The 14,666-nt window shown below is 36.0% G+C and overlaps 1 protein-coding gene across 1 annotated transcript; it reads left to right on the forward strand.

The window, feature by feature from the left end:
* Positions 1 to 1,667: 1,667 nt before the first annotated feature.
* On the forward strand, positions 1,668 to 2,723 carry LOC145089170 (uncharacterized). The gene has a single exon (XM_079027646.1). It carries the CDS (start codon positions 1,668 to 1,670, stop codon positions 2,721 to 2,723), a length of 1,056 nt encoding a protein of 351 aa, XP_078883772.1.
* The last annotated feature ends 11,943 nt before the right edge of the window (positions 2,724 to 14,666 follow it).

The raw sequence follows: 14,666 nt of genomic DNA on the forward strand, positions 1-14,666 counted from the left end.
ATTCTACAACTTTCATTTAGATTACTAAGGCTAAAAGTCGTTCTATCATAAATTCACAATTTACATCTTCCCGGTGCCGTGCCGGTTCCGTCGCGAAACTTTGACGGGTCATAACTTCTTCGTTATAACTCAGATTTCGGCGCTCTTTATATGTACGGAACCCTTGAGACATATTCTACAACTTGGTTAAGATTATCTATTATAAATAATCTTTTTTCGAAAAGTCGTTTTCGACCCCTATTATCTCTAAATTGACTAGCCCGGATATATGGGCGTTACATTTCATTAGTACCATCAATGACCGGATCTGATTCATCCCTTAAACTCTTATTGTCGTTTTTTTCGCTTCTTCCATATAGAATTTCCTGAAAATATATTCATAATGAATTAATGATAATATGACATCAACAGAATGGATGAGTGTTGAATTAACATTTTATTTCAAACTAAAATTGACTATTATATTTCTATTTGTTAATGTTATTTGTTGTTGGGTTGTTTCTGTACACTTCTGGAATGTTTTTGGACTTGCATGTATATTTTATTCCCTAACACGCGGGTTGTGATTTGGATCATATATATTCAAGTCAAATTGATAGAGCTGTTTAGAAATCGACATACACAGAATATCTCAGATTAGTTTACCTCTCTAGTTCAAGGGTTTCTGTATTCAGTTGTTTATTTGTTCTTGTTTATAGAAGTAATTTTGATCTTGTTCATATGATTGAGAGTAGATTAGTTGAGAGTAGTTAGGACTGATGTAGTGAGGTTTTTTGTGTAATTGTTATGTAAACGAATTGATCTATTAATAATATATATTGTTCATGTTGGGAAATTACATGTGTTAATTTGTTCATGGTATCAGAACGAGGTTCTCTCGCATATCCTGCTTTGATCGCTCGTCTGTACATACCGCTTCGATCATTGTGATAACACAAAGGTTAATTTTCCCTTCTCTATTTGTTTTCATATTTGTCTAATCGTCTGGATTTTGTTTGCTCGACACTTGTTCTGTTGATCTAAGTTTCAGCCCTAACTTCTAGATTTAACATAAACAGTGTTGATCTAGGGTTTTAGACGTTGTCCATTTTTTTTTCTTTTTTGTTAAGATCTCGGTTACTGCGAGCACTTGTTTCCTTTGCAGGAAGTTGGCTTTGGTGCTTCTTGCTAGTGAATACAACAATTTATCGACGTTCTCGATGTTTTTTGGGTTCCGATTAACTCTTTCTGAGAACATAACCTAGAAGTTCTGAAATAACTCAAAAAGAATGGTATCGCGTCTTCTTGTTTAACTCCTTTAGAGATCAGAACCTAGTAATTCTGAAAATATCTCTAAAGAGAATAGTTTCATCCCTTCATTTCATTGCGGGTACGTGTTTTTTAAAATCTATGGATTCTTCATTGCTGTTGTTGAAGATTCTACTCGATCACTGTAAGTCTTCAACCTTATGTTTAGGTTGTTTTTCTGTCTTGGTTATCTGTGGTCTGTCTTGCTATTGCTCTACTACATATTTGTCTATGTTGTTGTTTTTATCGAGGCCTGAATGTTGATCTTAGTTCACCATTTTATTGGCTGAATATTCTGATCTTTGATTTAAGGTTCCTCTGTGTTTTTTTTTTGTGTGCTCCCTGTTTTTTTCTATCCTTGTTGTGTTCATTGATTTACTATGACTGGGGAGATTCCTAATGTATCAGGGACTAAGATCCCTGACTCTCCAGATGTTGATGATCCATTGTATATTCATCCTACAAATACTATAACTGGAACTATTATTTCGTTTAAATTGCTTGGAACTGAAAATTTCAGAATTTGGAAAAGCTCTATGACTAGAGCTTTTAAAGCTAAAAATAAATTAGGTTTTGTTGAAGGAATTGTTAATAAACTTGATAACGATCCCATCAAGGCTCTTAAATGGGAAAGAGCCAATGTTGTCGCGTGTTCTTGGCTTCTTGGATCCATCTCTGAGACCATTTATGCAGGACATGCTGGTTCTGAAAAGGTTGTTGACATTTGGAATGAATTAAATGAAACTTATTGTAAATCTGATGGGTCTGTTATTTTTAACATTCATCAAAAAATTAACTCTTTGACTCAAAATGGCTTATATGTTTCTGACTACTACAATAAACTTGATTCCTTATGGAATGAATTTGATGGGTTAACCAACTTAATTGAATGTGTTTGTGTTGCCTCTACTCAATTAAATAATCATTCAAAACTTATGAAACTTATGCAGTTCTTAAGTGGTCTTGATGAAAGTTACAATCAAGTAAAAAGTCATATTCTTTTAACTGATCCTTTACCTAATGTTAGAAGTGCTTTTGCTACTATATCAAGAGAAGAATCTTTTCAAAAAAATGGTTCTGTGTCTAATAATTCTGGTAAATCTCAAACCACTGCTGTTTTTAATAGTAAATTCAATGATAGTAAAAGAAATAAAGGTCCTAATCAAGGTCTTCAATGTATGCATTATGGTATTAAAGGTCACACAATTGAAAAATGTTTTAAACTTGTTGGATATCCTAAACATTTTAAACCTAGAAATAGGGGAAATGGATCTTCTAATAACTACAACAACAATAATTTTTCTAATCACAATGGTTCTGAGAGATCCTTCTCCGGCAACAATGTTATTTCTACTAGTACTGATGCTTTCTCTTCTAGTGATAACAATTCTGATCTTAGATCTCTCACTCAAGAACAATTCTCTAAGCTTCTTTAGCTTATTGGTGATAAACAATCCATAGATGAAGTAACTGCCAGTGCCAATATGGCAGGTACTTCGTGTAACTCTTTTTTTTAAATTATTTTAAGTTTGATAAGTGGATTGTTGACTCTTGAGCTAATCAACATATGACATCCTCCGAGTCAAATTTAAATGATCTTGTGAATGTTTCTAATCTTAATCTTAGAGTTGATCACCCAAATGGGTCTACTGCCAAAATTCATAAAATTGGAAATATGAGTCTTTCAAATAAACCATGTCCGCTAACCATCTCCTACTATCAATGGGGTCCTTCTCCCCAAAGAACTCGGGAGCTCCGCAAGCACAAAACTCACAGAAGGAAAGAACATGAGCTCCCAAAATAGCCATAATCTCAGTATGGAACACGCCCGAACGCTCATCCAAAATCTCCAAAATCCCCTCCTTGATCGTGCCAAAGATCAAATAAGTCTGCTCCAAAATACCACGAGTGATCTCCGATGAGATAAATTCCCACATCCGCTCATCAATTGGCTCAACACTTGCACTTGAGCCTGAACCAGAACCCGAACCTCCTCATTGGGTGATCATCACCATACTAAAAAGCAATCATACAAATGATCAGAACGTAACCATGAATCATCATCCAATAGGCTTCCTAGACTCTCCGTGACCCTCCTCGATTCGAGTATGGATCATGTGCTTTCAGTAGTACGAGCCCAATACTACCTTCCACAAATATCCATACTTTCCTCAAGAATCGCCCCAAATCCTCCAAGTCACCATTTCAAGCTAATATTTCAAATACTCTCTAAACAGCACATCCAAACCACTAAAGCACTTCCTAGGCTCTCATAGGTTTCCGACCTCACCCTTCCATTAGTTGCTGAAAAACTCCCGCTAATGTCAACTAAGTACTTCATGAATACAATCACATGCAACAAAGCTCAAATAATCGTTCGAGTAAAAGACTCAACCCTAGGATAGTTGGACTCAGACAAGAGTTGCGCAATAGGGTCAAATCCATCACTCTGAGATTATTTAAACTATGCACCATGTGACTTGACATATTCACTTAGTATAAAACCCACATCTCTAAGATTTCTACAAAGCATAAAGCAAGCAACATTCGGGAAATGGAAAAATCTAACCAGCGTACCAACTTATCAAGCCATTCTATCCAATTATCTGAAAACCATACTATCATGCAACTTGAAAAGCGCAAACAATCAGGCATATAAAGGAATCTCTCCTAACATGAAATCCTAAGCAGATCCTTAGCCCAAATCTAGCATGCAATTCTCATAACAGATAACATAATAAACATGTAAGGGTATTCTAGGAATCACTTACTTGAGCTCGGCCGATTACACACATACCACCCCTTTCTTTTATTAGAAAATAATTTAGTTAAACATTTATTTTATAAAAGTTTCACCAAACCCTCAGTTTGAGTTCATACATGCCTAAGAGGATACCCGAATCCCTCAAACCAAGGCTCTGATACCAACTTGAAACGTCCCAAAATTTCAAGGTAAAAATTTTATTTTTAATTCAACCATAAAAGACCATTTAGTAATACCAATCATTCAAAAGTGTATTAATGTAAAAACAGTTATCAGAGTACAATTCCAAAGACCAATAAGTTGCGGAAAACATGGGTGGATGCGCTACAATCACGTCGGGCCATTCCCTTTTGAACCGGAAGTACCTGAAACCATAAACATAAACTGTAAGCACAAAGCTTAGTGAGTTCCCAAAAATACCACATACCATACATACAATAGAGAATGCTATGTGCCAACCATAGTCTTGCCATTATGCCACAAGCCATATCATGGTCTTTCCTTGCTAAGCCAGGGGCCAAATAGTGGGTCTTACAGACAAGTGCTAGGAGCCACATCTTGGTCTTCCATGCAAGCATCACAAAGACAATTAATATAGGGATGTTGTTCGGGTTAGAATCGGACTGAACCGACCCGAACCCGAATAAACCAAAAAACGAATAATGGTAATTGCCTAAACCGAAAACCGAACCGATTAACCAATACGAGTTTGGTTCGGTTCGGGTATTAATCGATTCGGTTCGGTTATTACCTGAATAACCCAAATAATATGTACAAGATGATTAAGGACCTAATATAACCGAAAAAAACCGTATTACGATTCTATAACTTGAATAATCTGAATACTAGAATAACAATGTATTTTTATACATCTACGTAAAACATTTTAAAAACTAACATAACACAATAATACATTGAAAGAATAGTATTTACATAGTAGATTAACATAATGAGAATTAATTTCTTACTTGAGTTTCTTGTGTTAGAGCCTAATTTTCCATGACTAGACAAAGTAGGAATTCGTGAATCCTTAGATACAATAGAAAGGGTCGATTTTTGAAAGTCTGAAACAAAAGGAAGGATCGAAGAAGTGATTTCGAGTTTGGAAATAATTGAGAAGATTCGTTGATTTTGAAAGGAAGAGAACGATCATAGGGTTTTTTTGTTATGAACGACGATGATAGAAGTGTGAATTGTGGTTTTGATTTTTGTCAATAAGAGAAAGGGGATGAGGAATGATTATTCGGGTCGGGTATTTAGAACCGAATAAGCTCTTATTTAGGTAAAACCAAATAACCCGAGAGCCGAATAAGCATAGTATAAATACTCGAAACCCGAGTTGAATTTCTTATTCGGGCCTAATCTAGTTTGGTTCGGTTCGGGTTTCCGGGCCAAATTCTCATCCCTAAAATAGAATACAATCTATATATCTAACTATCGACTTATCTGCCAGGGTCCGATCCCTGGTCTTGCATACAAAATTGTCAGGAGCCACCTCCTGGTCTTTCATACAAATGCCAACTGTCGAATATCTCAGATAAAAGCTCGGACTTCCGATCCAGAAAATCGCCGCGCTAACATCATCAAATAATACTAGATTGAAAATTGGTCCACAAGCCATAGCTCGGATTCAAGTTCGATTGTCCAACACTTAGGGTAAAAGTCCATTTTACCTTTTTCTCCCTTGCTCTAGCATCTGAGGCCCAAACCACAAGCATCAAAAAGCCTAATATGGCCCTACTTCCTAATTGGGCCCAAAACCTATCATGGGCCTAATCCATGGAGGCCCAAATTCCTAGAAGATACACAAAGCTCTAAATGGGCCCAAGCACAAGAAGGCCGGAATATAGAAAACTAGGACCCAAAAAGGCTTAAAACCACATCTCACATCGTGACCAATCCTTAGTCACGTCGTGAGAGTTCACTCGATCAGATCCCACTCATCCCAACTCAACCCAGCCAAATAAGTCAAGAAATGTCACCTGAGCTAGCCTCACGACATGAGCAGCCTATCCTCACTTTGTGAGCCTCAACAAGCTCTCCAGAATTAGGATATAAACGTTTCTCATGTCGTAAGAACATTCTGAGGCTAAAATCCAACTTTTAATTCTTTAATCCATTCATCCTTCAACTCCAACTCTTTCAGAAGCTAAAAAGGACTCTAAAGGCCAATAAAAATGATTACTTGATGGACATGCATGCCCCTTGCATGTCCTAAACCCATCTTAGGTCAAAATGGCAAGAAATGGCCCCAAACTCATGTAAGATTCATAAATTACAACTACACTTCAGATTCATAAGCTATGATGCTCGAGGGGGCCTTAAAGATCATAAAGTTGCCAACTTTATGAATCTATTGCATGCCAACCTCATCATCCAAGAAGTAAAAGGGACAAGAATCTAGATCTAGCAACTTAAACTCATAAAGATTGGATCTTGGACACTTACAATGGTCCAAAATGTGCACAAGATGATATGATGAAGCCCCCCTGCTGAACCAACACTCTAGGACCTCTTCTTCTCTTTCTTTTAGCCATTAAATCACCAAAAATGAATTGGGGATAGGGTTTTCTGAGTTAGAAGGAGGTGGAGGCTAAGAAATGAACCCTAAAATCGAATTAAGGGGCTCACACTGTGAGATTTTATTGCTCACGTTGTGAGTTCAGTCCCGAATAAAATCTTCATGCAGCCCTTCCCACATCGTGAGCCTCCATGCCCCACATCTTGAGGACCCTTATTTCTCAAAAAATCCAACGTTTTGACTCTCTGAAACCCTAATTCGATTATTCCAAGAAAACAGGTGTTACAAGACAGTCAATTGACTATGTAATCCAACCGTAAGGTTATGGGCCAGGGGTAATCCATCCAGGAGGTTGTGGACCCGTTATGTTTTGGGCAATCCAACCGAAAGGTTATGGGTCGAAGAATTCCATCCGAAAGGTTGTTAGCCAGGGGTAATCCAACCGAAGGTGGTGGACATGATACTTGTTGCTTATGTGTTGTATGCTGGTACTTTGGGGGAAACTCATTAAGCTTTGGCTTACAGTTTCAGTTATTATTTCCGGTTCTAAACCCATCTTAGGTCAAAATGACAAGAAATGGCCCCAAACTCATGCAAGATTCATAAATTACAACTACACTTTAGATCCATAAGATATGATGCTCGATGGGCCCTTAGAGATCATAAAGTTGCCAACTTTATGAATCTCTTCCATGCCAACTTCATCATCCAAGAAGGAAAAGGGACAAGAATCTTGATCTAGCAACTTAAACTCATAAAGATTAGATCTTGGACACTTACAATGGTCCAAAATGTGCACAACATGATGATGATGAAGCCTCCCTGCTGAACCAAAACTCTAGGACCTCTTCTTCTCTTTCTTCTGGCCACCAAATCACCAAAATGGATTAGGGTTAGGGTTTTCTGAGTTAGAGGAAGGTGGAGGCTGAGAAATGAACCCTAAAATCGAATTAAGGGGCTTAAATACATGGGAAACCCTAAAACTTCATGGGCTTGGGCTGCAGCGATTCTCACATCGTGAGCTCTTATTGTTCACGTTATGAGCTCGGTCCCGGATAAAATCTTCTTGCAGCCCTTCCCACGTGGTGAGCCTCCATGCCCCACATCTTGAGGACCCATTTTCTAAAAAAAATCCAACCTTTTGACTCTCCAAAACCCTAATTCGATTCGTCCAAGAAAACAGGTGTTACATGACAGTCAATAGACCGGGAAATCCAACCGTAAGGTTATGGGCTAAGGGTAATCCATCAAGGAGGTTGTGGACCCGTTATGTTTTGGGCAATCCAACCGAAAGTGTATGGGTCGGAGAATTCCAACTGAAAGGTTGTGGGCCAGGGGTAATCCAACCGAAAGCTTGTGGATCTGATACTTGTTGATTATGTGTTGTGTGCTGGTACTTTGGGGGAAACTCATTAAGCTTTGGCTTACAGTTTCAGTTTATTGTTTCAGGTAATTCAGAGAATCATGGGAAAGCAAAGGCCTGACTGTATACATCTTTCTATTTTCATGATATGGGTTTTTGGGACACTCTGATATGACTTTACTTTTGGAATAATGGCTTTGTGTAAGCTTTGATGGATAATGTTTTTTTTTTTTTTTTTTTAAGTTTTTAATTTTTATGGTTTTTGGGATGTTACATAAGTGTACTTTCACCCTAAGGATCTAGGTTTCATAGTATTTACTTCTACCCTATGAATTCATAAAATATAAAGAAGAATAACATACCTCTTATGTAGCCCTTGATCTTTATGCTTGAGATGTTATCCTCCACAAGGTTGCTTGGATAAAAGAACCCAAACCAGAATCCCTCTAATGGTATGTCACCCAATAACATCAAAGAGTGGAATAAAATAAATAGGTTAAGGGTCAATTTCACAAACTGTAAGAGGGTTAGAAATTGTCCCTATATGGGTGAGGAAGAAGGGTTGGCGAAACTTCAAGCCAAAATGCAAGGAAAGATGTGTTCCCTAAGGCCCTATTTATAGCCTTAGATTTGTTCCTAGGTTTTGTTCTCCATCTCATGTGGGATGGGAGGCCAACAAAAAAATTCACTCCTCCTCCCATGTGTGATGAGGAGTTTCCATCCATCCCTAGACCACATAAGGGTTTTGGAACACTCATAGTTAATCAACTTATTGATTAATCATATTCAATCCTTCAATTAATCAAACTGTTAATTAATTCCCAAAATATTTCGAAATAGTTTCTAATTAATTATTAAACCATAATAGTTAATAAACCAAATCCTCCTTTATTTATTCTACTCAATTTAGGTCTTGAGGGCAGCCTAAAGGGACACTTTATTATTAAAAATATTATCAATAGTAAATGAACTTGGACACTCTTCCTAATAAATGTTAATGGATGTATTATTACTTAAAAATATTAAATGTATATTGAAATTTTGAATTTTGTGCTAAATGTTTACCTATATTATGATAACAAGAAATTGTAATGAAAGTTGCTTACAAGTATTATGGTATTGTCAAGTTATAAACTAAGACTTATAAATGATACTTAGTTTGAAGTAAGTTAAATAAGTGGGTAGTATCATACGACATGTGTATGGGAGATATAAATAGAGAGTACAACTCTATTCTTTGGCGGTATCATGTGTTGGGGTACAGGTTACGTATCACAATTACTTGTTAAATTTAATAATGGGTAGTGAAGAGGTGTGAAAGATAAATTAGTGGTGTGAGGCCACGACCAAAGTTATACTATTTTACTACTAGGGTTGTGTTTGGCGCACCACATCTAGCTAATAAGCTAACTTATTTTTCGAGTTTTTTTTTTAAATTGTGATGTTTGGTAAGCCAACAAGAAGCTAATAAACTAACTTATAAGTTAGTTTTTTGAAAAGCTACTTAGACTAGCTTTTTAGGAGTTTTTTTTTCCAAATATACCCCTTAATTAATTATAGAAACATTCATTTAAATGTTTTTTACGTCATTTTATATCTTTCAACAAGTTTCACCAAACATTATTTTTTATAGCTTTTCACCCAATAACTAGCTTTTTATTTAACAACTAACTTTTTAGTTATTAACTAGCTTTTCAGCTAACAACTAGTTTTTCAGTTAGTATGTCAAACATAGCCTAAGACTAGTCATCTGACAGAGTATCGATGATGACCGCTGACCATTCTAGACAGTCTTGTGGCATGCTAACCAACTCATAATTTGTATGTGTTAATGAATCATACTTATCTAGGGAAAAGGATATAGTGCTCACTTGGGTACTCTATCCCCCTCATTGTTGCCTTTATTGACTTATATTGACGATGAATCCCCAAAGCAATATAGTCTACTTGTTTCTTACAATGACCCTTCAGGTTAGATCTCAAGGGAATATTGTTATAAGATCAGTGTGTGAGAACCGATGAGTTGGGTGACTAAGGGTAAAAGTGTTGGATTAATGTCTAAGTCCATAACTATAATTGGTAAGACTTGACCCGACCTGGCATGATCCATTTGGGTTGCATGGCATCATGCACTTGGATAGACTATAATGAGAGAAATAAGACACTTATGGTTATTAATATATTATAAGTTCTAGTATATTAATAATAAGAATAATGAGATTATTTAATTAGTATTGATCAAGAATTAATCTAGGATTAATTAAGTGATCAAAAGAAGACTAATTAAATATATGGGTTGATTGTGTAAATCATCCATACTTGTATAGTGGGCTAATGCCCCATGGATAATCAAGTTGGGCTAAAAACCATAGGATGGTCCATGGATGCTCCATGGTGTATTTGAACCCATGGATCCAAGGAAATGGAAAGTCATGACAATTAGGGTTTACCCTAATTGTAACACTATATAAAGATCTTATTCTTGACAAAATTGGCCACTAGAATCACACTAGAGAGAGTAAGAAAGGGCTAGCCGATTTTCATGAAGTGTAGAATTCTCTCAAGTCATTCCATTTGTATTTGGTGTTGTGTGAACCATTTGAGGTGTCACACTTGGGGCACTAGGCACTCAAGCTTTATGAAGACTTTCTACATCAAAGAGGTATGTATTCTATCTTGTTACATTCATTGTTTTGTATGCTAGATTAGGATAATACCTTGGATGTTCTTATTTGCATGTATAATAGAGAAAACATAGATCCAAGGTATTTAGGGTTGCATGTACACTAAGGAGTGTTAGAATGCTCAAAACCCAACAGTGGTATCAGAGCCTAGGCTTGTTTTCTTGTTATACCTGTAATAGAAGCTGAAAAATCGAGTTTTGTTGCTGTCTGCCCAGCAGAATCGCCGAGTCCATGAATGGAATCGCCGAGTCCAAGGCAAAATGCATCCAACTCGCCGAGTTGGTTCGTGCACTCGACGAGTTGGACCCCCAGACAGCATAAATTCGACTTTTTTGGCTGGAATTGGACTAGGAACATTACCCTAAGATGTTTTTGAACTTATAAACTTGTTTTTGAAGTGGTAATGTTCATGCTAATCCAATTTCAAAGATAATTGTAAATAGATTCATGTTTTGTATTAGTTTAAGGTTTAGACTAATTACATGAAAAAGTTTGATTTGAATTATCTTGGACTTATGAGTTGCTTAGATTAATAGAAAAGTTGAGTGAAATAGTTGTTTTCAATCCAAATTAATCTAAGAGTTGATTCTAAAATGTGTTTTTGTAACTTGTCCTCAAGTTATTTGAAAAGTCACATTTAAGTTTCATAAAACTCATAAAAGTTGACAATGGTTACAAAAGATGAAGAGTCTTGTCCTTAAGTTATGGAGGTTCAAGAGTCACTTCATTAAGTAATAAAATAAGTAACCATAATTAAATCCATAAGTTATAAAATAAAGAAAAGTTAATTCTTTTATTAGTTTAAAGTCTTCCATAACTTGTCCTCAAGTTATGGAACTTGAAGAGTTTTTGGATTAAAACTACTTTAAACACATAAGTTATGGAATTAATTAGTTTTGAATAGTTTCAAAACTTGCCCTCAAGTTTTGGAATTTGAAAAGTTTTCAAGTATGAATACTTTAATTCCAAGTTAGCCCTTAGAATTTTAAAGAGTTAAAATTCAACCCTTATACTTTATAATATTATAAGATAATAATATATATATGTATAAGAGTAAAGTCAGTCTTACCGCTAGTACGCCTCATTCACGAAGCCGATCTATAAGGTGGGTATAAGGTTGTTGCCTATAAAATGGCAACTTAATGGGTGTCCACTCTCACCCACCGCTTGCTTGACTGGTGGAGGGTCGTTAGCCGAACGGGTTTGACAGGACTATAATTCTCCCTTCATTAAAAGTATTAATGATAAATACTAAGTAACTAAACTCTTATAAATACCCAATCTTAGTTACTTAGGAAAATGTGAATAAGGTGCTAATCCATGAAATTACACTTTACACTTTGTCAAAGTCGTTAGTGGAGCGTGTGTGGTTAACCGGCACACTAACTTGGACTTAACAAGGTAGGTAAAGGGTGAATTAATATTTATCATAGTATCGATGGAGCGTGTGTGGTTAACCGGCACATCGATTGAGGGGTAATTTATTAAGGGTACCAAGTGATTTGCATGGTTACTTCACACCTTGTTTTGTGATCCTCGGCATCCCAGTCACAAAACCTGAAGGGCACACTCGAGATTGAAACATGCCTTTGAAAAGTTCAATGAATCTCAAAGATCTAGGAGTTTCAAATCCAATTAAAACCTAATAATACATTTCGTTTATCTTGGTGGAAATTGGTGAATCGTCATTCACCTACCTTCAAATATTTTATAGCTTGGATTACGGCATCCCTCTTCTAAGTTATAAAATAGTTTGTTGGGTCCTAGCCTTAATATTTCATATTGGGTGTCATATTAAGGACTTTAGATCAACTATCTTGAATATCTCCCATAACATGTCCGGTTTAGACATTTATGATCTTCCCAAATCTCTTGAAACAAGCTTTCCTAAATGAAGATGATGTCCCTTGGATATCATACTTCTTTATTCTTCTCCAATTATTCTCCCTAACCCACAAGTTCTTGAAAAATTTAAGGTCACTCAAGCCCTATTGGCAAGGCAAGGTCTAGGTGTGATCACATCTTGGAGATGTAGTCACATATTGACAAGCCGGGAGAGTTGGGTGTCAAAGTCTTGAGAAAGTTGGTGGTTCAACTACTTTCTAAGTCACATAGTGAGTTCCTTTGGGACACCTATGAAATAGACTATGACAAGACCCTTAATGATCTTATCTATTTGTTAAGATCAACTTCCCTAAAACTTGATGGACATTGACAATAGTGACACAGGAAATCCAGAAAAGCATTCTCTTCCCAATGGAAAAGGATCGGCCATAGTCAACTCGGTTGACCAAATGGTAAAGAGAAAAGCTAAGTCTGGGATAGTCTCGTGTACCATTATCAAAGGGTCCATATGTTTATATTGCCAAAGAAAGGGGCATTGGTTGCGAAACTACCAAATTTACCTAAGGATGCTATAGTCAATAAGTTTGACTCTACTTCAGGTAAAGTCCACTATCTAACTCTGTTAAGTTTCTATTCTGAGATTCTTGATACATGATGTGACTGGGTCACATGGTGATGTTTTAAGAATCAAAGAAAAGTGAAGAAACTTAAAGAAATAATATGTTGAATCTGATCGCATAGATGGATTTCTATCGCATAGTTTGAAGATCGGATTCTTGAGCTACTTCTCAGGAGTTATGAGATATTGCTTAGGAATAGATAACAACAAGTTTTCATATGCATTGTAAGGATAAGTTTTTTCCGCAAAGTTTTAAAATAAAAGAAAAATTTTTGATTTTATTTATTTTAAAATATCCTTACAATGGCATTTGAGGAAAAATTGTTGCTTATATGATTCCATTAATAGCAAGAGTGGAAATATGAAATTGATTCTTTCATTTGTGGTAATGTCTAGATTTGCCAAATAAGGAAAGATTCTCGTCACCCAAGTTTCAATTGGACCGGAACTAGAAATCATGCAAGTTGTATAGCATGATGAATGAGAACTTTCAAGTATTGGAAAATTAAGACTAATTACTTGTTCACATGGATGTGTGAGTCAAGTGAAGGACTAAGGGATCGAGTACACATTCTTGTGCACTGATTAAGTCTACCACAAAAGTTTGATAAAACTATTCGTCATAGTTTACTAAAGCTCAGTAAATATGATTATACTTACAAGCTTAAGTGTAACTCTGAGACATTGGAAAAGGTTCCAATGTAAGGCAGAGCGAATAAGAAGAATCAACTTAGGCAGAAAGATAAAAGTTTCTCAAATCTGAAAAGATGGGAGAGTACTTTAGTATCAGTTTTTGTGATCATCTTAATGATTAAGAAACCATAGCACAATTAGTTCTCTAAGAAAGTCTTAGTGCATTCTTATGACTAAGAAGAGGGATCTTGAATTGTTGAAATGGTTAAATCAAGAAGATGAGTCATACTTCGTTCCAAAACAATTTTTAGAGTCATACTCCAAGATTGTAACTTGAGTGACATGACTTAAAGAAGGTTTAAAACACTTGTCAAATGTAAGAGTAAAAGTTTTCTACTCTTGGACATTTGAAATTGGTAAGTTGTGATGTTTTGGATAAAACAAAGACTAACTTAGGCCAATTTTGTGAAGTGTTTGTCTTCATTATAATCAACACTATCTCTCGGATATTTGACAAGGGAGTCTTATAGGTCAAGAGGACAGTGGGAGTCTTAAAGGTCTTGAAAGTCTCAAGAACTAATCAAGAATAAAACCTGAAGTTCTTTTCTAGCACACGACTTGAGGTTTATAACCTATCGTGTTGACATTTCTGTGCCCATTCTAGTTAAAGTTGGCTTCACATATGAGTTCTTAGAGTTCTCAATTTGTTGCACAACAACTTGGAAGCAATGGCAGGCCCTTGAGCTGCCAGGTGGCAAGAAATTAAGATTGAGTTCAATCCATATTAGTTTGGATTTGTCATTATCCTTGTCTTGTGACTATGGTTATGACAATTCACATGGATAAGAACACATACACCAGCAAATCTAAGTGTCATAAGGTTTCTCTCCGATTCATGAAAATGATTGTAACGCCCGTAGATTCGGGCTAGGCAATTTAAAGGCAATAGG

Source organism: Lactuca serriola, chromosome 2, assembly GCF_051521515.1.
Source record: "Lactuca serriola cultivar US96UC23 chromosome 2, Lser_US96UC23_V15, whole genome shotgun sequence".
NCBI classification, from domain to species: domain Eukaryota; kingdom Viridiplantae; phylum Streptophyta; class Magnoliopsida; order Asterales; family Asteraceae; genus Lactuca; species Lactuca serriola.